At 27.3% G+C, this 23,774-nt stretch overlaps 7 protein-coding genes across 9 annotated transcripts; 3 read left to right on the top strand and 4 right to left on the bottom strand.

The window, feature by feature from the left end:
* The first annotated feature begins 195 nt into the window (after positions 1–195).
* Positions 196–1,988, top strand: LOC132906514 (uncharacterized). The gene is made up of 6 exons (XM_060958768.1): positions 196–672; positions 757–815; positions 883–1,008; positions 1,071–1,244; positions 1,478–1,666; positions 1,742–1,988. The coding sequence occupies exons 1-6, from the start codon at positions 435–437 to the stop codon at positions 1,880–1,882; spliced, it is 927 nt and encodes a 308-aa protein (XP_060814751.1). The 5' UTR covers positions 196–434; the 3' UTR covers positions 1,883–1,988.
* Positions 1,989–1,992: 4 nt separating this feature from the next.
* LOC132906521 (small ribosomal subunit protein uS12) lies at positions 1,993–2,862 on the bottom strand. Its single transcript, XM_060958781.1, has 3 exons — positions 2,759–2,862; positions 2,421–2,580; positions 1,993–2,309 (listed from the first exon to the last, which is right to left on the bottom strand). The coding sequence occupies exons 1-3, from the start codon at positions 2,760–2,762 to the stop codon at positions 2,042–2,044; spliced, it is 432 nt and encodes a 143-aa protein (XP_060814764.1). The 5' UTR covers positions 2,763–2,862; the 3' UTR covers positions 1,993–2,041.
* A 644-nt stretch (positions 2,863–3,506) lies between these two features.
* LOC132906501 (chromosome-associated kinesin KIF4) lies at positions 3,507–8,916 on the bottom strand. Of its 2 annotated transcripts, none has more exons than XM_060958746.1 (14): positions 8,734–8,916; positions 7,835–8,060; positions 7,306–7,741; positions 6,953–7,218; positions 6,429–6,869; positions 5,973–6,360; positions 5,490–5,856; positions 5,131–5,419; positions 4,901–5,037; positions 4,575–4,760; positions 4,326–4,493; positions 4,050–4,232; positions 3,904–3,980; positions 3,507–3,825 (listed from the first exon to the last, which is right to left on the bottom strand). In XM_060958746.1, the coding sequence occupies exons 2-14, from the start codon at positions 8,058–8,060 to the stop codon at positions 3,813–3,815; spliced, it is 3,177 nt and encodes a 1,058-aa protein (XP_060814729.1). In that variant the 5' UTR covers positions 8,734–8,916; the 3' UTR covers positions 3,507–3,812. The 2 variants fall into 2 exon arrangements, with proteins under 2 accessions (XP_060814729.1, XP_060814730.1); XM_060958747.1 differs by lacking the exon at positions 8,734–8,916 and adding an exon at positions 8,676–8,697.
* A 214-nt stretch (positions 8,917–9,130) lies between these two features.
* On the top strand, positions 9,131–11,422 carry LOC132906513 (presenilin-associated rhomboid-like protein, mitochondrial). 2 transcript variants are annotated; one of them, XM_060958766.1, is made up of 10 exons: positions 9,131–9,274; positions 9,491–9,603; positions 9,693–9,780; positions 9,864–10,053; positions 10,157–10,258; positions 10,326–10,491; positions 10,572–10,789; positions 10,864–10,965; positions 11,057–11,154; positions 11,224–11,422. In XM_060958766.1, the coding sequence occupies exons 2-10, from the start codon at positions 9,588–9,590 to the stop codon at positions 11,318–11,320; spliced, it is 1,077 nt and encodes a 358-aa protein (XP_060814749.1). In that variant the 5' UTR covers positions 9,131–9,274; positions 9,491–9,587; the 3' UTR covers positions 11,321–11,422. The 2 variants fall into 2 exon arrangements, with proteins under 2 accessions (XP_060814749.1, XP_060814750.1); XM_060958767.1 differs by lacking the exon at positions 9,131–9,274 and adding an exon at positions 9,298–9,397.
* A 537-nt stretch (positions 11,423–11,959) lies between these two features.
* On the bottom strand, positions 11,960–13,872 carry LOC132906517 (S-formylglutathione hydrolase). Its single transcript, XM_060958774.1, has 5 exons — positions 13,703–13,872; positions 13,342–13,412; positions 12,726–13,103; positions 12,380–12,605; positions 11,960–12,316 (listed from the first exon to the last, which is right to left on the bottom strand). Exons 2-5 carry the CDS (start codon positions 13,410–13,412, stop codon positions 12,134–12,136), a joined length of 858 nt encoding a protein of 285 aa, XP_060814757.1. The 5' UTR covers positions 13,703–13,872; the 3' UTR covers positions 11,960–12,133.
* Positions 13,763–18,671, bottom strand: LOC132906505 (coiled-coil domain-containing protein 39-like). Its single transcript, XM_060958753.1, has 11 exons — positions 17,976–18,671; positions 17,256–17,681; positions 16,941–17,162; positions 16,599–16,790; positions 16,314–16,529; positions 15,868–16,251; positions 15,549–15,803; positions 14,963–15,445; positions 14,669–14,881; positions 14,303–14,591; positions 13,763–14,228 (listed from the first exon to the last, which is right to left on the bottom strand). The coding sequence occupies exons 1-11, from the start codon at positions 18,189–18,191 to the stop codon at positions 14,131–14,133; spliced, it is 2,994 nt and encodes a 997-aa protein (XP_060814736.1). The 5' UTR covers positions 18,192–18,671; the 3' UTR covers positions 13,763–14,130.
* A 252-nt stretch (positions 18,672–18,923) lies between these two features.
* Positions 18,924–21,766, top strand: LOC132906520 (putative peptidyl-prolyl cis-trans isomerase dodo). Its single transcript, XM_060958780.1, has 3 exons — positions 18,924–19,052; positions 19,600–19,812; positions 19,909–21,766. Exons 1-3 carry the CDS (start codon positions 18,998–19,000, stop codon positions 20,127–20,129), a joined length of 489 nt encoding a protein of 162 aa, XP_060814763.1. The 5' UTR covers positions 18,924–18,997; the 3' UTR covers positions 20,130–21,766.
* The last annotated feature ends 2,008 nt before the right edge of the window (positions 21,767–23,774 follow it).

Here is a 23,774-nt window from a genome sequence, read left to right as displayed (position 1 = left end):
ATGAAAAATATATCTTATAATTGAGTTACTATAAATCAAATACAAATTATACACATACACATATAAATTTTCTTATCATATTTGTTACGAAATAAAAATTCTAAAATATAAAAATTGTTCATTTTATAATAATATTGTAAACGTATATTTTTATATGTATTTTGAAATTACAAATGTGCACGAAAATACTACTAATCTTATTTGTCATTTACCAAATTTGGTTAGGTCACCGTCATATAAAGTACTATAAATCGTTAAATCGTTTACATGACTGTGGGTTAAGTCACGAGGTTACGTGTTCAATGTAATAAGTGATTTAGTGTGATTTTATTTATAATTTTATATTTGTCTTAGTAACTAGTTATCTAATCTCGAAGGGAAAGGAATTATATCAAAAATCAAAATAGATATATAACAAAATATAATTTATACATATGACAAGGATAGAAAAGAAATGTACAAGAATGAGTAATACAGAAGAACTTATGACTGATATTTATAACACCTTAGTACAAATAAGATATCCAAAAATTACAACAGCTTTAGCAAACAATATAGAAGCAACAATTCTTAACGGAGAGAATCGACTTTCATTATTATCTTGGCTTTTGGCTGAAAAGTTTCCCTTGATAGCTTCCAAATTACAAAAGTTAAAAGGCGCTGCTTTAGAAGGTTTTGTAACTAAATAACATTAGAAATTTGTAATTAAATAATATTTAATATATTCAATATAAAGGTATTATCATTCTTTTGCAGAAGAGTTACTAAGATCTTATTCTGAAATTGGAATTTGTACTGATAAAAAATTATTACTGGTTCGTGTCTTACATAATTTCTTTTTGTACTATTGGCAACAGAAAAATTTAAATTATTCTTTTGCAGGGAAATTGCCTGTTAAAAGAACAACTTCCAACTTTAAGATTATTATTGGACTTTATGAAATGTTTATTCCTTAAGCCTTTTGATACTGAATATGATGAAAAAGAATCCACTGATAATATATTAAATGTATGTAAATCTAAAACATGTATGCATATGATTTGTATATTTACAGATATATTTTATATTAGGTCTATATCAATGAAGATTCAAATACGTTCACATGTAATGTTGAACCAAAATTAAATTATTCTGAATCTATGCAGTATTTCGAAAATTTGCAAAAGGATCTAAATGAACATCAAGGATTATTATCAACTTTTGAATCTAAAAAAGAAGAACGTGTAGTGGAACAGGTTTCAAAAGTAATTACATTAAAAAATTTATATAAAGTGATCTGTAACTATTGCTACAACTGCAAAAAGAATGATTCCTCATCAAAAAGTATCATTTTGAATGTGAACTAAACATGAAAAAACTGTCTTAATTTTTCAGTTCATTTGTCATATAGAATCATTCCTTTGTTGGTGTAGTAAATGTTTTATAATACTCTATGTCTTTTGTCTTGAAATAATATATAAAATTATATGAAATACAGGATGAAAAAAAGAAAACTAATGAAAATGATCGAGATTCTTTATTTAATGAGGAAAAAAAGAATTTTATAGAAGCATATTCATCCATTGATTCATGGTCACCATTTAATGCAAAAAGTGTGAAGAATAAATCATACTCCATGGATGCTGATATTAACGATATATATTCAAAATTTTCTTCTTTAACACAGGTTTTTTACTTTTGTAGACTTTCTTACATTTAATATAATTAATACCAATTTATACAAATGCTATTTAATATTTAGTTTCTACAAGCAAAGGAAGAAATATTGAATGCTAATATACCAAAAGAAATAGGGAAATTAAATACTCCATTGAATGAAACTGTTGAAAATATTGTTACACATACTGAAGAAGCTAAGAATGGATATGTGGATACTTATTGATTTCTAATATTAACTTTCTTCCAAGTGGCTTTTAAAATATCAATCCTTAAATTTATATTTTTGTACTCTCATAAAAATAAAAACATTTATGGATATTAATAAGATACTAATTCAATTAAAAATGTTTTATAGGTTTATTAGAAATACATGATAGTGATTTTACGATCTAGGTCGTTCTTTCTTTTCTTTGTAGAGTGCAAGTAACGAAACATTAGCAACTTTCACTACTTTAAATCGAACTCCTGGAATGTCACCTACGGCATGACCTTTACGACCAAAACCTGCGACCAAAACTTCATCGTTTTCTTCGATATTGTTCAAACAACCATCCCTAGGTACAAAAGCAGTAATTTTCTTGCCGTTTTTGATAAGTTGTACTCGCACACATTTACGAATAGCAGAGTTCGGCTGTTTGGCTTCTACACCACTAAAAACATACAACCACTTAATTAAAATTTGATGCAGAAATTCATTTCAATTCAAAGAGATTACTATAAATATGATATAGTAAGAGATTTAATAATGTAAATATACATACACTTTTTCTAAAACAATACCCTTAGCATGAGAAGCACCACCGAATGGATTGGCCTTCCATCTTGTTCCCAAGTGAGCTTTCTTGTAGTCCTTATCATTCCATCGTTGATCCCGTCTGTGGTTTACATGCTTACGTGCGGTACGAAGGCCACGAGGTTTGCCTGTAAACCAAAACGTTAGATCATTAATACATATCATTTTGTTATTTCAAAATTTTCTATTAAATATTTAGCGAAATTATAATTAAAACAAATTGAACAATCGATGAGAGCAACACATATTTAATAACATAAGCTTTACACTTTTAAAAACAATATAATTTTAACATCGATTACTTACCCATCGTGTCAGTTGTTCTATACAACCGGAAGAGCTCTATCTTCCATTAACGGAAATGCATATAAACTTCAACTTTGCCGTTACATTTAAATCAAAAATATGTTTGTTGCAATAAATGTAGCAAAAGATCAATAAATATAAATGTTAAAAAATAAGTTATTATTTTTTAGTATTTTATTAAAATGCTATAAGTATGTTAGGAACGAGCAGACTTATCTAAATATTTCTTTTAATTATTATAATACGAAAAATATATTTTACACGTAATATGAAAAAAATATACTATATATATATATATTTTTTTATAGTTTATTTTTGGTTTTTACAAGTTGTCCTGAAGGACATTTGGTAAAGTGTTATATCTCATTGGTAATAAAAAAAAATAAAATAAAAATAAATATAGCATGTGGGTGGCTACCCCCAGCGGGGTGCCAACTTCGTGTTTTTTAAGTTATATCTTTTATGTCTATATATATGACTGAATTATTTTTCTAATTTTTAAAGTTAATAATGTATATTTTTTCTCTTATATATATGTACATTGCAGTTGCCACATGAAATTATGAAATTTAATAAAATGCATATAAGAATCAGAAGTATGAGCACTTCTAATTGCATCATGATAGAGTTTGTAATTTTTGGAGGATTTATGAACATACATACAAAAGAAGATTGGGAAAGATGCATAAGACATTATATTTTATTATAAAATCAAATAAAAGATTTTATCATTTTAATATCTAATAAGCATATTTGTAGCAAAATTTATTTACATTATATATTTACAATTATATGACAAAATAAGATTTGTGCACTTAATTAAATAAGATAATATAATATAATTGAATATTAGAACATAAGGTATTTTATTCAGTAAAGGTAAGATATTGAATTAAGCCATCAATAAAAAAGTAATAAATAAATAAGAAAATAAATAAATAAAATATGAGTGTCAGAATGTAAAATGTTTATAAAATGTTCTTAATATGAAACATGTCGCACACAAATTGCACTTCCAGAAAATTGAGCTTTGCATTATTGATGATGATGATATTCAGTCCACTAGTCTGTTTGAAATAAAAAGAGATTTAATATATAATATATAATTGTATGGATGAAATTACAAAAATATAATTGAAATATACCTTGGTTTCTTTAGAAATTCATCGTCCTCTGCTTTTTCATCTTCTTTCGACTGATCCATAAATAATGTACGATTCAACTAAAGATAATAATGATAGATTATGAAATAATTTTAAATAATTATTATTAGAAGGAATAATAAGCTTACATTTCTTTTATCTCTATTTTGACATTGGTCTTCCACACATTTACAATTATTGCCACATATAGTTTTGTTTTTACGGCAACGACAAATTCGTGTAGCACAACTTGTTTTACAATTACATTTTGCATCGCCATCTGATGTCCGTTTAAATGAATTACGGTCAAGCGATGAAGATTTTGTTGTATCCTGAAAATAAAAATTATATTATTTAGAATTAATAATATAAAGAACATTGTTTTAAATATCGAAGGTAATAAATTCTTAACTTCAATGAATTACCAAAAGACTGCGTATACGATTATAAAGTGGTGTTCGTGTCCAATCTGGATCTTTTTCAACATCATCTTCAATGGTACTATCATCTGTTTCAGATTGAATATCTTCAACCTGTACCTTTTTAATGGCTTTGGGTTTCACATTTTCCTTGTTCTGAATTTTACGTGGGAGCTGAAAAATTTACAAAACAATTTATAATATTTTAGTGGAGAATTAATTTTATCAATAATAAAATTAAGAGCGTATATTAACTGTGTGTTCTAGTTCTTCGCATTTTTGTTTGTAAAATTCCAATTTTTCTCTTAATTTACTGTTATCTTCACTTTCATATTCTTTAATATTATGTGTATTATTTAATGCAAGTTGTTTTGACATACGCCTTTCTTTCTCTTTGACCCGGTGTTCATTCAATCGTGCTTGTAACAGTTCATACTTTCCCTAAAATTACGCTTATTATTAGAAACATAATAATTTTAAATTAGATTGTTGATATTGAACTTAAAAGAGTCTTGTCTAATTTATGTAAACTTTTAAATAGTTAATAGCTTAAATAGTCTATAATTTTCAAATATACAAACCTGAAGCTCATTGTATTCGTATTCCTTTACACATTGCTTTCTTCTACTCTCTGTAACATGTTTAAATAATAGTTCAAGAGCAATTTTTGCTCCTTCCATTGTATGTACTTTTTGCCATCTTGTATGTGCTCTACTTTCTAAATAAATACACATGTATACAATTAATAGTTGAACAAGGGAACTTATTACATTAATACATATATAGTACATTTAGCGAATGGAACATTTACCTTGATCAGATTCAACTATTTTTTGCTGGAGATCGGTAATTTGCGTATTACGTAAGTCTAAAAATTCAGTAAGTTCAGCAATTTTGGTCCCATTTGCATCATCATCGTTTTGAAATTTTTCTAACATGCATGCCAATGATGCTCTATCTTGCATTAATTTTTCGAGAGAATATTCTGCATCAATGGTGCTCACTGATATTTCTATTTCCTGAGTTAACCAATTTTGAATTTTATCAGTATTAGTATTCATCTTTTCTTTTCTCACTCTTTTTTGCAAATCTAAAGCTTCCTAAAAGTAAAGTAAAAGACAAAATTATTGTTCAATTAAAGCATTACAAACAAAAATCTTAATTCATTACCTTTAGTCTTTTATTAACAGCAAAAGCTTCTTCCATCTTTCTTTTGAAAACGGTTTCTTGTTTACTATGCCACAATTTTAAACGTGTCACTTCATTCATTTGCTTTCTATTTTGATTTTTTAAACGGTTCAGTTCTTTTTCCTTTGATTCCTTCCATTTTGTAAATCTATCAGATTCATTGCGCATTTGTCTAATTAATTTTATTCTTGTTTGCTTTAACACATGCATTTCGTTTGATAAATTTCTTATTTGTTGATCTTGCTTTTCTTTCGTTTTAACTATCCTATCTTGCTCTGATATCTTTCGCCTTAATTCCGTTATTTTTTTCTCTAATTCTTGTACCTTTTTACGTCTATTTTCTGCCAATCTGTAAAACAAACAAAATAAGTTTAAAAACTTGAAGAAATAACACTAAGTTAATGATTGCTGTACATGAAGAAAATTTAAAAAATAATAATTTTTGTATTTAATTAAATTTCTTACTTTGACTTAGCATTATTTGCTTGTACATTCTGTAGAGCTTGCAGAAGTTCTTCCTTTTCTATCTGAAGTGTTTTTATCTCTTGCTCCATTTCCTGTATTTCTTTGGAATAATCAATCGTTAGAGATGAGCTTTTTAAAAGCTGATGTATAAGACTTTCCTTAATAGCAAGTTCTTTGTTGATATTTTGAACTTCGTCATTCCTCTTAGCTTGGAGCAAAGTATGTTCTTCCTGTTTTTCATGAAAATCATCTAAACTATCTGGAGAACATACTTCATCCATACATGTCTGTTCTGGGTCGTCTTCAGAGTTTATTGTAAATGTGTTTGCATTATCAGACGATATTTTTATGAGTTCTTCGGATGTTTTCTTCTGATCGTTTTGAATATCTATTTATCATAAATAAGGAAATATTTTCAGAAACTGTATATCAATAACTTTTCCTTATGTTACTTACCAAGAATTTTTAAATACAAAGCTTCCAGTCTTGAACGATGTTCATTATGTTTATTAGGATCTTTATCAAAATCATTTAAAAGCTTTTTAGATTCTTCTAATATCTTTATCATGTCAGTCTGAATTTTTTCTCTAGCTTGCTCAGCTAGTTCTGCTCTTTCGTACATAACTACAGCCTCAATTAAATTACTATTTAACTTTTCCGTTAAATCCCTTATTTTTTTTTGTAAACATTGATTTTTTGTATGGAGTTCCTGATGTTCCAGTGGACATGAGACCTTAATTTCATTGTCTACCAAAGCAAGCTTTAATTCTTGTACTAGTTTATTTAGACGATTTATTTCTGCAATTTGTGGATCTTGATTAACTACAGGTTTATTTTTTATTTTACATGCTCTGTCTGCATATCTTAATGTGCTTAGAGTTTCATCCAAGTTATAATCTGAAAGTATTTTATATAAAAGGTAAGTTATTTTGAACATTAGTATTAAATACAAATATTTTAAATTTTATGATGATAATAACCTGCAGGACTAACACATGCTATCATTAATGTTATGGAATTTCCACCAAGAGAATCTTGCAATAATCTTGTGAGTTTACTGTCTCTATAACCAACATATGCTGCAGGACCACCCTCTCCTAATTGAGATATAACATTACCCAATGCTAACAAACCTCTATTTATATTAACTCCTTCTTTAAATCTTTCACCAGTTGCTTGTGTCTTTTTACTACGTTCAGATCCAGCTAAATCTACCAAATGAAACTTTGCAGTTGTTGCTGTATTGCTAGATTATATTAAAATAGAAAAGAACAAAATATTTAAATATATTATAAATAAATCTTATTTTGTAATTTCTAGATATATTGCTTACAGGTCATTCTTTTTATGTTGATATACACATAAAGTGTATATTGCATGACTTCTGCTACTTTGAGCGTTCATTGCAGTGGCACCTGTAGCACGTCCTAAAGATCCTTGTGTCAAACAGTTTAATGCTTCTGTTGCAGTTTTAACTTCTTTTGCTACAAGTCCAGCAATCTTTATATTTTTACCATCATCTCTAATTTCAACAATAGACTGATTTCTTTGTTTATCAGTTAATAAATCGTATAATTGTTCTTGATAAAGTTCCATAAACGAAACTGTAACTTTAAAACTCCAATCTTCCTTTGAAGAAATTATATCAAATATATCATTCACTGATCGAGGTATAATGCCCATGTCTTCCTCTTCAGTGTAATTTGTACCCATTGAATGAGTTTTACCACTTCCCGTTTGGCCATAAGCCAATATAGTGACATTATAGCCTGCAAAAGGTATATAAATATACTACTACATTAATTGTAAAAATAAAATACAATTACAGTATTTTGCAGAATTATGTTTTAATATAATTTTACCTTGAAAAATATTTTCTACCATATTTTTAACAGCCGTATTATAGAATTCCTCTTGAGTAGCATTAGGAGGAAATACATAATTAAATGTAAAAGCTTTGGCTGTATTACATACAACAATCTGAGGTTCACCAGGAACAACATCTAAGCATGTTTGACATCCTCTTTCATTTTCACTCTTTATTAATGGACGAATGCGAACAGCAACTTTAACTGCATCTTCATTCATCTGCAATAAAATGTTTATCTTTTAATGTATATGTTTGTTTTAGAAAACTTATTAACTTTGGTCAATCTATTGATGCATGATGTCCTCATAAATTTTGAGAAGACCTTTTTTAATTACTTTATTGTGATATGTATATATTATGTGTTTTAAATGCATATATGTCATTAGTTTTGTAAGTATAGGAAGTAGGAAAGATATATATGCAGTCCAAACAATACTACACGATAATGCTCATAGTATGGTGTAAACAAAAGCTCATTTGTCTGAGATTGATCTAAAAGTCATTGAAGAATCCTTTCTAGATCTAACATTAAACATTAAAGCATGTTTACCCCACTATAAATAAATAAGATAATATACTAATTATACTAATTGTATAATACTATATATACTAATTGCATTAGTAAGAAATAAATTTCACTGTTCGGAATATTTTAACTTTGGAAGATGCGTAATCCTGTTGAGACCTATGTTTCATAATTCTTGGAAGTTCACAATCCTATTAAAACCCACGTTTTGTAACCATTTTTCTTTACAACCTTATAAGCTCTACCAAAATATTCTAACAAATACTTATATCATTTCATTTAGAACATATTCATTTGGAACGATTACCTGATTTACCCCATAAATTTTAAACAAGACTTTGTTAAAGATAATCATAATTAATTACCTTTGAATCGTTCACCGTGATGCAGTGATATCTTTATATAAATTATACCTTATTATACAATAGCAATAATAACAAAAAATTATTTTTTAATCACGGTGGATCGGAGATAAATATGCTGAATCAGTTAATTTTAAACTTGAACAGAGACTGCTTGAAATCGAATCAACCGTTGACCGTTACCGATGTATTTGAAATTATGCGGTTTCGAATAAAGTATCTGATTCGCATGTAAGTTTCTTCGACTATAGTTTAATACTTCTAATTGGTCGACGGAATTTAGGAACCCTGTTAAAATTAAGTATGGACAGATTTTTATTAATATGATGAAAGTTGAATGAATGTGTGTAAAAAGCATAAATTAAGAACAGAAAAATAATTTCTTTTTTCGTTTAAACCTATTTTCTTATCCTTAGCATATCTAATTCTTATGCATGGGAATACATACTTGTGATACTGGCATTAAGGTTTTCAGTGTAAAATTTTCACGTATGTATTTAATAACATAATCATTACATGTTAAGCAATAAATAAAACGATTGCAGTTACCTGTAAGTATAATTTTATTCCGTTCTATAATTACAACGTATATATACAATACATATATTACAATATATATATATACCTGACATATAATTAACATATATGCCTACTTGAAAGAATTACGGCAGATTACAAACTCATACGTCAACTACTATAACATTTGATTTGTGATAAACTCTCGTACAAATTAAAATAATTTATGGCTATATATTTACAGTAAAAAGGGGCGCGGCCTTAATCATACAATTGGAAAACGACTATATTCAAAAATTGCTAATTGTTTATTTTTAAACCTATGGGAAAACTTGACATAAATGATTTTTATAAAAAGTGTGAATTATTATAAGAATTAACGATAGGAGTGAATAGTATCCGACTATAATATTATGTGACAAATTTTTTTTACAAAATCAATGTAGGATTGACGATATTTTTCTACTGTTTTTGGACGGCCTACAATATGGCTCTTAGGTCATTTTTACATATAGGTGATAGTACATATAAATGGTAAGATAGTTTTTTATATCTCAAATTTTTATATTCATCAATGATTCCATATTACTTACTTATAGTTATATATTTTTTTTCAGTGTTTTTACTGCAATAAAGTTTAAACCTAAATTATATATAGTTGAAGGATATAAACAAATTAGAAATTTTCATAAGTTTAGAGGTAAAACAAAACTATCACAATCATCAAATTCACTACCAGAAGAGTTCCTTAAAAAGCAATCAGGATATTTTCCCAATTTATGGAAACCATTTACCTTTACTATCATAGTAAGAGATTGTTAACATATTAAATCTTATTTCAATTTATACTAAGTTAATTTAAACATAATCCATTGTTTTAGTGTTATAAGTTTTTTTGTGTTTAATTCAGTTTAGTGCAACAACATTTATTGCGGCTGCCATTTGGGAGTATGAACGTCTCAGAGATAAAACCTATAGGATAATCAGAAGTTACAAACAATGGGGAATACATGTTTGTATATTAAGACTCATATATAGATTTATTAAAATATTTTATTGCTACATATTACTTTATTCAGCGAACAGGATGGAGATATACAATGGAGAATTGGTGGAAAAACTTATCAGAAGGAGAAAGAATATTTATTCCTATATGTTTCTTAAATGTGTTGGTATTTTTGTCATGGCATATACCAGCATTTCGAATGACAATGTATCGATATTTTTCATGCACTCCTACCACTAGTGAGTAATACATATCTTTAAAAATATTTATTATAATATAGGTATATATAAGAGTATTAAATTCTATACTATTAATCAAGGTAGATGTTGGCCAATGTTGTTTGTAACATTTTCTCATTGTTCCCTTCTTCATTTAATTATCAACATGTATGTATTATATGGCTTCTCTAAAATTGCTGTGGCTCAACTGGGTAGAGAACAATTTTTGGCACTTTATTTAATTAGTGGAGTAGTATCTAGTTTTTCAAGTTATTTATATAAAGCTGCCGTTGGAATAAGAGATCCTTCCTTGGGAGCTGTGAGTATTGATTAAAATTTAATATAAATATGATTTTAAATGTAACAATATTCATACTAATAATTGCAACATAGTCAGGAGCAATAATGGGTGTCTTTGGATTTGTATGTACTCAGTTTCCAAATGCATACTTGTCTATTATTTTTCTTCCAATGTTCAAATTTACAGCGAGTACGGTATGTATAATTTCATTTTAACTGCGTAAAGTTTGAGTTTTATATGTGAATTAGATTATATATCTTTTACTAAAAATATCTATGTGATCAGGTCATGAAAGCTATAATGGGTTTGGATAGTTTGGGATGCCTTATGCGTTGGCAACGTTTTGATCATGCAGCACATTTGGGTGGAGCATTATTTGGAATGTAAGCCCTTGTACAAAATTTATAAAAATTTATATATTTTCTTATATTCTTATGTATTCTTTGTTATAGATTTTGGCAAATGTGGGGTAGTACCAATATATGGCAAAAACGTGAACCAGTATTAGTATTTTGGCATCAAATCCGTGAACCACCTAGATCTAATTAATACCTCCTTGTTATAAAATTAATACTATTACATATTATATATTTATAATATTATGAAAAATTTTGAAAGTTATAAGAAGTGGAATTATATAAGAAACAAAATGTATTTATTTTGTTCTTTATAATTTATAATAAAATTATTAAAAATTTTATAGTAAGGAAGAAGATACAAAATTTGGGATACACGGGCTTGGGGTGAATTGGCAAAATTCGGGTGGAGCAGATGAGATCTCGATACGTGTATTACTCAAGATTCCGAGAGTCATTTTGAATCGATTCGGTAATAATAAATCAGGAACGATATTATCCTTTCCTAATAAGTAGATCTTGGTTTCTTGAGCAGCATGCATTTGGGTTCATGCTTACATACAGGGTGTTCCATGTGAGAACAGGAATACCTCATAAGGGATTGAAGTTATTACAAAAATGTTTTAACAAAAATTTGTTTGGTTCGAAAGAGGACGTCATATGGTACAAATTATTTTTTTATGGGTCGAGTAGTGGGAAGATTTTAAGGTCATCATTTTTTTAAATAGGGTCATATATTTTTTAATAGGGAGTCATCCTGAATTTTTCTGATTCATATCAAAGCTTGGGTTCCCAAGTCTCGGAATGATTCCGTATACTATATGCACAGAACAAAAATAAGTAATTGTTATATTTTGCATATGCATAATTTATATAATTAAATATATCTCTTTTGAGCTATTATTATTATTATTATTATCATTATTGTAACGTTTATTTTTATTTAAGATTTACTTTTCAATGACAAAAATATATATATAAAAAAAAAATAAGTACATATATTAAATTAAGATTTAAGATATTTTACATGATGTTTAATATGATCTTCTATGAATGTAGATATAAAAAAGTAACTATGATCATAGCTTTCTTGAAATCTAAGAACTAGAGATAATCCAGCATCTTTTGCAGCTGATAGTAAATTTTCTGGTAGTAATTGTCCATTTTTCAAGAACTTATCTTCTTTTCCCTAAAATTATGCACTCATTTATTACAAAACTTTATTTCATAATATAATATCGTAGTATAATACCTGGTCAACCAAAATATCCAAAGGAGGTCCATTGTACTTTTTAGCTAATTCTGTAGCATCCCATTCTCTCCATGCAGCATTAGTTTCTGTTCCACCCAAATAACCAGAGAAAGCCTTTTTCCCCCATGGACATGAAATTGGATTACTTATAGGTGCAAAAGCAGATACTGTTTTGTATAAACCAGGATTTTTTAAAGCACATATTAAAGCTCCATGTCCACCCATACTATAGAATTTAAAATAAAATTATATGCAAAGATTCTCATTATTAAAAGCTAATGAATAGATCAACTTAGAAACTAAGTAATCCAATTATTAAATAATTAATGGTTGTCCCACTGTTTACCTATGACCCATTATGGATTGTTTGTCTGGTAAAACAGGAAATTTTTCATTAATCAAAGCTGGTAGCTCCTTAGTAACATAGCTATACATTCTGTAATGTTTTTTCCAAGGTTCCTTTACTGCATCAACGTAAAAACCAGCACCAGTTCCAAAATCCCAATCATCATCTTCTCCAGGTATATTAAGATTACGAGGGCTAGTATCAGGTGCAACTAAGATTACTCCTTGTTCAGAAGCATATTTTTGTGCACCTGCTTTCTGAACAAAATTAGCTTCTGTACATGTCAAGCCAGATAACCAATAAATGACGGGTACAGGTCCTTCTTCCACTTGCGGTGGAAGGAAGATTCCAAAATTCATTTTACATCCCAATTCATAGCTGTGTTATAAAAAAATTGGTTAAACTTTATTCCAGGAGACCAAAAATTATTGACTTTTTTTTCTGTAATTTTGTAGTTTTCGATGTATAGAATATGAAAACACAAGTTTTAAGGCGAGGAATCCATTATTTCAAAAGTTATGACTATGTAAAATTGAGCATTTTTAGAATATTTTACACGTTAAATAATCTTGCGTTTTAATAATTTCGATATAAAAAATATAATATTACACAGTACCTTTCGTGCGAATAGACTTTCTGCCATCCGCCGAAAACTTTGTTGCTAGAAACTTCAGTAATATCTGGCATCTGGAAACATTTTTCCATGTTAAAACTAATTAAATTTTTACATTTTAATTACTTTTAAATATATTTCAATAATATTGTTTGAACATAGTTATTTCATTCATTATCAGAGGGTTATGTAGGGTTAATAAAAAATTGAAATCATCCGGCACATTTGAAATCTTATGTTATTTGAAATAGAAAAGAAAAAAGAAAGGTTTATTTTACTAAATTAACTGTTTTTTTTCTTTTATTCTTCCTTAATTTTGTAATATATTTAAAATATAAAGTAGGTATTATTGTGATTATCATACCTTTTATTATAATGCGAAAAATTACGTACACTATCTGTGATTTGCCACGGACTTTGAATAGTTATGAGTTATAAAACTCTTAATATAACAAAACTATCAGTTATACATAATCAACATGATGCATGCGTAATCAAATAAATTGATAACAGTTTTGGGAAACACTCGTATATGCTGAATCTATAGTATAAGTTATGTATACTTCATTGTAATGAAAGAAAGTAATGTAACCTAAAAGTAATTAGCCGGTGTTTTAATATATATTAAATGGGTTCCATATTTCTAAAAGTCCCATTTTTGGTGATAAATCATTTTTCATTAACATTTTTAATTATCTTTTAAATATTGCTTAAAATTCTTATTTTACATGCTATTCCTGGTAAATATATATAATAAGAAATAAATTAATATACAATGTTTAAAAAATTATATTAAAAAGCTTTTTTCATTGATTGTACTTGCACGGAAGCTTCTACAGATAATTGTTTCTGCTTTATATTCCTCCTTGATGTACTTTGTATTGGAACAACTGAAATATAATAATTTTAGATGACTGATAAATTTTTATAATTTAAATTATTATATATGCTTCTATGGACATACTTTCAAATTCTGGTTCTATATTGATGACATTTCTAGTACTTCCCTTAGATGATCCATAAACACTTTCTCTATTTGTACTTTTTGGTAAACATTCTGATAAGTTTGTATTACTATGAGAATGATTGGATCCTGACAATTGGCCAAATAAATTTGTAGGTAATTCTATATTCTGTGATGCTAACAATTTTTTAATGTAAGGCTCAACTTCTATGTGGTGAACTGTAAATTCTGCAATATCTTGCAAAGCAATAGAATTTTGTTCTTGCAGTTCACGTAATTCTATTTCTTTCTATTGAATGTAAATTAAGATAAGTTTATATAATATATTTTACAGTTACTACAAAACACATTATGTAGTTTACAAACCTGTTGTATAAGCACAGTTTTGTCTCCTGTACTTTCATACAATCGTTGAATACTTTTCTGGGCATTCTGTAAACTTTTATCAGCTCTTGATATTTTTTCTTTTTGTTCACGAATGTGATGTTTCAAGTCAGTTAAATATTGGTTTTTATTTTCTTTGCATTCTTGAGTTTCCTCTATATTTTCAAGAATTTTCACATAGTCATTTTGTATTTTCTATTGAAATCATTTTATTTTATGATTGAATATACTCCTTACTTTTTAAGATTATGTTCAACTAAGTATATTGTAGAATACCTGCATATTTTCAGTTAAACACTGTAATTCTTCCTTTTTTTGCTTCAAATGTTGTTCTGCATTCTGCAGTTCTTCATCCAATTTTTTATGTTCTTCTATCTCTGGTTTATTTTGATCATCTGTTGTTAAGGATACCTTATATTTGTCATTACAAACATTTATTACTCGTAATGTATTTTCCATGGCTTGAATTTCATCTTCAGTTTTTCTTATTGTTTCATCTAATTGATCACCCTGTTCTTGTAAAATATATCTTTCTTGTGCACTTTGAATCTTCATATGAGTAGTACTCATTGGAGTTCCATCAGGATTAGTACCTAACAATGCTATGTAATTGTCATACCTTGCCTGTAATTGTTTTATTCGTATTTTTCTCTCAGCAATAGCACTTCTTAATTCTGAACATTCACCATCTGCAATTCTTTTTTGTACTATTAGAGATTCCTTCTGTACAACAATTTCTGCTTTTCGTTCCCGCATTGCCTAAATAATATTATCAGAATTATATATGTTACTTTAATATTTTAAATTGCTAATTATTTAATATTTTTATTAATGTTAAAAGTATTATCCTTGAGAAACGTACTGCTTCTAATTCAAGTCTATATCTTTCCAAATCATAAACATTTTCCCCTATATTACACATCATTTTCTCCATTTGAGATACTCTAAGTCGTAGCATACTTTCTTCTACTTGTTTCTCTTCATAACAATTTTGAGCAGCTTTTAATTGTTTTTCTCCTGCATTCATTAGAAGAACAAGATCTTGTTTTTTATTTTGTAAATATTCTAATTCATTGTTATCTTGTGTTATACTATTTGAAATTTTCCTCATATTATCCTATACAATAAGCAAATAGGTTCAGTGTATTATTTAATAAATAAGTTATTTTGAAACAACTTACTTCTAAAGTAGCAATCTGTTTTTGCAATAACTTAGACACTTTCATTTTTTCATCTAAAGTATTTTGAAGATCTTCAATCTTTTTTTGTTTTTTCTCAACTTCAGACTTGTTATATTCAAGCCCTTTTAATCTGTTCAATTTCATCTCATATTTTCGCACTTCAAATTCTGCTTGGTACGATACTTCCTTTTTATCCTCTAAAATATGTTCTTCTTTGGTATGTAATTTGTCTAAATATTCACATTTTTTAGATTCCTTTTCATATTCCATCTTTAAAACTTTATTCTCATTTTGTAAGTCTTTTATTTGATTCATTACACGTAAGTTTGCCATTTGTAATCGATTCATTTCTTTAGTCATTTTAGACTTTTTTTTCTCTTGCTCCTATATTGTTTCATAATATATTATTTTATTTTATATAACAACAATTATTTAGCAATAAATACCTCTATCATCTCTTCTAGTTCTTTTGCCTTTTCTTCAATGTCCACTTTTTGATTGGTAATGTCTTGCAATTTTGCAGTTAAATCTATTACTTGTTTATCTATTTTTTCTATTTTTGCATTTTTAATTTGAATTTGTGATTCCTTATGTTTTATGTCAGCTCTTACTTGCTGCATACGTTGTGTCAATTCTTTCACAATACCTTTTTGTATAACAAGCTAAAGTGTTAAAATAAAGAAAGATTTTAAGCAGGAGGACTTTAGAAGTACTTTAATTTATATTCTTACTTGATTTTCGTATGAAGTAATCATTTCTTTCATGTTGCTCTGTTCTTCCTTCATTGTAGTAAGCTCCTTTTCTAATTTTTTAATTGAATCTTGAACTTGCTTATTATTCTCAATTTGCTCCATCAAGAATTTTTCTGATTCTTGAAGTACTTTTTTTTTATCTTGAGAAATTTCGTACAATGCTTCGGTTTCCTTGTCAAATAATTTATTATAATTACTATATTACAATTAATACAGTTAAAATTTAATTGAAGCTAATAAGTATAATAAAAAACAAGAAATATTTAAATTTTACTAAAACTATTGTTTAATATAAAGACATAATGAAATGTTTAGTTATACTTGAATGACTTTCTTGATATCATTATTCCTTTGTTGTAACATGATTACGCTTTCTTTCCATTGATTAAACATTTGCCGGTATTCTATCAATGCTTGATTATACAATGCAGATGTTCGACTAAGTATAATCTCCACTTCCCGCGCTTCATTAGTTGTTTTAATAATCGAATCACGATATGTTTGCAATTCTTTGCTAAGTTTCTGTCTTTTTAATTCCAGTTCCTAAAAAACAGAAAAATCAAATAAATACAATGAAATCTTTGTATGTATATTACACTAGTGCTTCATTCTTAAATTTGTTTACTTTTCTTTTACCTTATATTCTTTTAAGTCTTCTTTCATATATTGTGCTATTAATTCATTATTATTTTCATTTTCATTTAATATCTCCTCCATTTCTCGCAGATTTTTTTCATCATATTTTAGTGTATTTTTCGACGTTTCTATTTTCTTTATCATTTTTTGTAATTCTTTTTCAATGTTTGTTACCATCTCATTTACTTCTTGCCATTCTTTTTGAAATCGTCGCGCCTCTTGGCGAAGACTCGATTCAGTGTTACAACTCAATCGGTAATGATGGTCTTCAGTTTTAAGTTGCGCCGAATGAGCAGTTAAAAGTTTTTGATTTATATTCTGCTCTGTTATTAAATTGTTAATATGCTTTTTCATCATCTTAATTCGTTCCTCCATTGATTCGAGTTTCGTACTTAAATTTTCTTTTAGTTTCATTTTCCTTTCAATCTTTAAATAAAAAATTATGTATAAATGTTATGAAAAATTAAACAAAGTAAATATAGCATACGTAGAAAATAATAGATTAAGTAATATTTCAAACTATTACTTATATTACTTATATATTTCTATAAATAAATAATAGTACCAAGCTAATTATTTATTATAATAAATATTTATTCGTACTACTGTGCAAAAATTTACTGTGCCTAAAACTGAAGCGTGCAACAGAACAGACAAAAGAATTTATACATAATGTGTAAAACGCGAGTGAAATTAGTATAGCATAAATGATTGTATTACTTCTTCTTCTAATCGTTTATTTTCTTCATTTGCTACCGGTATTCGAAATCCATCATTCCACCCTAACTCAGTCAAAATTGCATCAATGTTATTATTCATAGTCATATTTAGTTTTGATTCTTCTTTTAAACAATGTTCTGAAAGATAAATTGACGCACGTTTCAAAGATTTTAATGTATAGAAAAAGCGTTTATAGTTTGCCGTCATGGCAACCATGTTTTGTCGATAACGGTAGTGCGTAAATTATAGCAAATTTTTTATTTATTTTATGACCATTTTTCAGTTTTGTTGCAAAAATATGTATGCTGGTTTACGGATTATTAAAATAAATGCATATATCTTTTCTAATATGAAATTTGTATGGAGTTGGAGTTCGAATTTATTTTTTCTCCTAGATTACATATTTATTTTCAAGAGATCGTGTTTTCAAGGGTTATTTACTACCAGAGAGGAAGTTGTCTCTCTGCTATTATCTATCTGTCTTTATTATGCTCAGCCAGAGAAGAAATTCCTCTCTGCTCTAATGTAAAATATTCTATGTACAGAATTTATATCTTATACCAGCTTATACTTATAGCATACGGTCAAATAAATAGCTCTTGATACTTGCTAGGGAAAACTTTCCTAAAATTGAGCTGTGAAAAATTAACATGGAAGACAATAAACTTCTTGTTCTTGCGAGACAGATATAGATGAGTAGAGTGTTTCTGTCTTTATCTGAGAAATTCATAGCATGTCACGCATGTGCAGAATAAGAACCTTCTTGTTTCCCATGCTGATTTCTTACGACTCAATTTTCAAACGATTTCTTCTATGCTTTCGATATATGAATATCGATTAGTCTTAAGTCTCTGTTTATATGATCGTGGTATAATATATGTTTTCTAAATTCCCTAGGGAAAGATAGTAATTTTATTGATAAAGTTGCTTAAATTGGTATACATGCTGATATGTAACTAGATATAGTGAAAACGTGTTTGCTGTGTTTGACGTGAGACGAGAGTAGAAAAATATTGGAAACAATGGCGGACGAAGAATTACCAGCGGGTTGGGAAAAACGTTTAAGCAGATCTACTGGTACGCTAATTTATTGAGTATTCAAGAAATTATTTAAAAAATACTTTAAAAAAATTAATTATTTATTTAATTATCATATTTTTTGTATTAGTTACGGTATTTCATTATATCGGCTCTAGTATGGAACATACGGCCGGCATTTTTCCGGGAAACTTATATTACACTTGCTAAAATTTTGTTATTACAAGCATAGTTGTTAACAAATTACGAAAATTTAACGAATGTATACGTTCTTTCTTTTATTGTGATAATATTACAATCATTCACGAAACTAACATGACATTAAATGTTTTGAAAAGTATATAGTATTATTACGTCAAAAATGTTAAATAACTTGTCAATTTAAGCAGATATTAATAATTTGATAGCTTTTATTTGTTATAAATATGATAATTTGTATAATAATATTTATTATACTTTAGGATATTTTGTAAAGTATTTTGTATAGTAATATAAAGCAGTATATTTAACATAATATAGACCATGATATATATTCCCTGACTTAAAACATCCATGATGTACTATTAATTAATATATTTTTTTATAGGACAACATTATTATTTAAATGTTTATACTAAAGAAAGTCAATGGGATAGGCCAGATAAACCAGCTGATCCATCTGGAAATAATAAAGGAGATGGTCCAGAAGAAGTTCAATGTTCTCATTTGTTAGTAAAACATTCAGGTTCTAGAAGACCATCTTCCTGGCGAGAAGAAAATATCACAAGATCAAAGGAAGAAGCTCTTGAACTTATCAAATGTAGGATATCAAGAACTTTTACTTTGCTCTATTTTACCATAGCAATATAGTGGTGATCTTTATTATATGCTTTTATAATTTTATTTACAAATCTAGCTTACAGAGAACAAATTGTATCTGGAAAAGCAACATTTGCTGAACTTGCTTCAAAGTATAGCGATTGTAGTTCAGCTAAGCGAGGTGGAGACTTGGGACCATTTAGTCGAGGTGCAATGCAAAAGCCTTTTGAACAAGCAGCATTTGCTCTTAAAGTTGGTGAATTGTCTTCACCAGTTCACACAGATAGTGGTATTCATATCATTCAGCGAACAGCATAAAATACACTAACCTCCAATAAAGTATTAAATTCTTTAAACAAAATTTCCTTCAGTTTTGCCGATAAAATATGCCCACAAGGTAGGAAATTTTCATAATTGTATTCAGAACTGCATATGTTTGCTTTCATGATGAACAATTTTTTATCTAAGGACAAGGTGTAAATTATATTTTCTCTTCATAATCCAATGTCCAGTTATATATTTATGTCTTCCAGCAATTTTAGCCCAAGTAGTATATTATAAAATTTTTATTCAATAATGTGTGCATACAGTGAAAACAACAAAAATTTTTATGAATGACACAAGATAAAATAGATAAACTTTATGTACACCTTTAACAGTATCTTTTAATCTAATTTGCTAACCTTACATTCCTTAAATGTGAAAAGATAAGCAATGATTAGATTAACAAACGTTTTTATTGGTTTTTATTTCATGTAAAATATAAAGTATTTTATAAAAAAAGAAACAAATATTTAAATTTCGATTTTTTTCCTTTTCTAATTTATTCTAATGTAAAAAGCATTTATTCTTCTTTTACATTGATCCAGTGCATCAATTATCATAAGTCTTAATGTGAATATTTGTGAACAATACAAATAAGAAGCATGAAAAACGAATTTTGTTACTTTCTCTTGTATTACAGTGAAAAATGTTTTATTAATCTTAAATTAAATTGCTAAATAAATTTCAAATGAAATGTTTTAATCTGCAAATAAGATGAATTTAACATTAATAAAATAAAATACAAATATGTATAATTACGAAGTTTTTGCTCAAACACGGACAGTTATTCATATCATAATTTTAGTATTATTGCAGCTTATTTTATAAATAGATATACTACTTTTTATTACTCAGAAGACATTTATATACAATTTAGTTCAAGCATTTTTATTTATGCTTATTTCAGTTCTCATTATAAACAATTTTCTTTAAATACTAAACAATATAGAAATATGTATGTTCCTAAATTTTGTTGGATGTTGTAAACGTGTCATTAAAAATAGGGTCATTTAAAATCAATTAATGGTAAATTTTAATAAATATAAGTTACATACAGTTTTTATTTTATTTTAGTAGTTTTGTGAAAAAAGTTTTTAATTCAAACGTGATATAAAAGAAACTTGTTCAGAGATTATAACATTCTCAAGTTTTCTAGTCTACCATCCATACTGAGAATTTACTGTTTTTCTAAAAACTGTGAATATTTGTGGAATACATTCTACTTATTATGTTAAGTTATATGTGTTATAATTGTTACAATTATTTCTTATTGTTTAGCTTACAATGCATTTAATTTAATCTATATGTATGTACAATATGTATGTGTGACTTTGTTCCTCAAAGATGTATTATGAAGTAAAATTAATGCAAATACACAATACAATGCATTTATCTAAATCAATAAAACAGCACGTTTAAATTAAAATTAATTAGACATATACGGATCCTAATTGCTTTTTTAATACATGTAATTATTACATGAGCGTTTGTGCACTTTGTTTTTAATAAAATCGTTACTTATGAATAAACTGCTATTTTCTCAATAGTAGTCACGATAAATGCATTATTCTATTAAAAAATGTATTCAAAAAGAACTACGAGAAACAATGAAATATATATAACAAACATTACGATGCAGTTTGTTTATTTGTGTCCTGAAATGACCGAATAATCGAAATTGTAGTTTTTTCTTAATATGAAGGAAAAAAATGACTGTGATTATAGGTTACTGCATCACCTTGATAGTTTCGGTTTAATTATTCAATGCCGAATTGTTAATGTACACGCTGTGAGCGTATTACGTTATCTATTATTTGTATATACCGTCCTACAACCAAAGGAAATCCGTTATTCAATCACTTCCCTCTCAGTTGGGAACCCCACATGAAGCTTGTTTTAAATCATTATATAATCACAAGTATGAGCATATATTCGCTTGTACTAAGGGGTCAGAATATGATTGGCACAATATTCTAGAGGACGTTGCATATCTACAATGTTGTACACGCTTTAAATATAAACGATTATCGCGGTTCAGTAGGTCAGCTTAAAGGTGACAAGCTTGTACTACATTCTTTTTAAATCATTTTCTTTTAGTAAAACAATAGACGAAAGTTTTCATTAACTAAGAATTAGAATCTTATAAAAAGGTACATATTTGTAAGAAATTGGAGTCAAGGTTAATAACATTTTATTTCTGAACTTATTTTGTTGTTTTGATTGGTTAATTATTGTTATTATGCATGCATATTCATTTATTTATTGCGTGTTTATCGTTAGATAATAATATCAACTGCCTCTACGACAAATGATCATTCATGATTGCTAAAATTGTTCAATGACAATTTTCTCCAATTTTTAGACAGTTTGGTGATTTATTTAAATAAATTGGTCACATTATTCATGAAATCACGATTGTACATGCAAGTTTTGTACGATCTCGTGATTAAGATCATGTGGGTTATTCTTTCTCCGCGTGAACATATGTTCCATTGCTTCGATAATAAAAAAGAAATAAAGTAATTGTAACAAGGAGGAAATTTTGAAATATGATACGCTTTTGACGCACGAATGTAATAAAAGTGGATATCACTGATGCGTCGGTTGGAGTACACGCACAACTTAATTGGCTATTTTTGTATAGTTTATGTCGAGATATTTATTACTGAGCAGTAAAAATTCGAGGTAATATCAATTTTGAAAACCAAAATTACATTTTTTGTATTAAAAGGTCATTAATTACACAGAGAAGATATATATTATTAATTAAATACAATAATTGAATAATGATTAAAAAATGATTAAGATTGATTTTATTTTTAAACGTGGAATTTAAATTTGTCGGTATGGCATGATACCTACGATATAGTAACGAACGTTTTTGAGAAATGATTTAAATCAAAGGAAGATATTTCTTAACAGATAAAAACACGAGGATGGTACACATATTTCAAAATGTCAATTTTATGACTAAGATCGGTTCCATAATTATCAGCGTACCTGGTACATAGTTTGTGTAAGTACTTAGCTGTACGCATACTTGTGTGCATGACGATTTCTTAATCCGAAGAATTTATAAGCTTCTTTTCTATTTCACGTACTTCACATTCTGGTATTAATTTGAAAAAGAATATTATTTTCGTAATCGACAATTATCTGAATTTGTCATTTAAATCATGTGGATGACATTTTATTGAGTATGATTCACATTTGTTATTGTATATGTTTTCGTTTATCATCAATAAATGAGTTTAATCCTAATTTAATGCTATAACCCACTTTAGATAATTGCTATATGATTATTTGTTTATTTTGAAGCAAACATATACAATAACAAATGTGAATCATGAACACATGTACATGAACACACTACATGAAAGTATAATTATCTACTTTTAGTGTAATCTTTACCTAAGGTATTTTTTAATTGTTTATAACGAACATAATAAGATAAGACATTCCAGTAAACATTAATTTCTAAATAATGATATAATACAAAGGTAAAATACTTTATAAAATTATTTAAGGACGTTCGAAATTTGTAATTTTTTTATTGAATGTTTATAGTTTATTATTTTCTTCGAGTTCTTCTCATTCTTTATTTCAGATTTTTAACATTGTTTTTGTAAATACAATATA

This window comes from Bombus pascuorum, chromosome 4, assembly GCF_905332965.1.
Source record: "Bombus pascuorum chromosome 4, iyBomPasc1.1, whole genome shotgun sequence".
NCBI classification, from domain to species: domain Eukaryota; kingdom Metazoa; phylum Arthropoda; class Insecta; order Hymenoptera; family Apidae; genus Bombus; species Bombus pascuorum.
The sequence above is the reverse complement of the archived record's forward strand: the minus strand, read 5'-3'. Positions and strand labels throughout refer to the sequence as shown.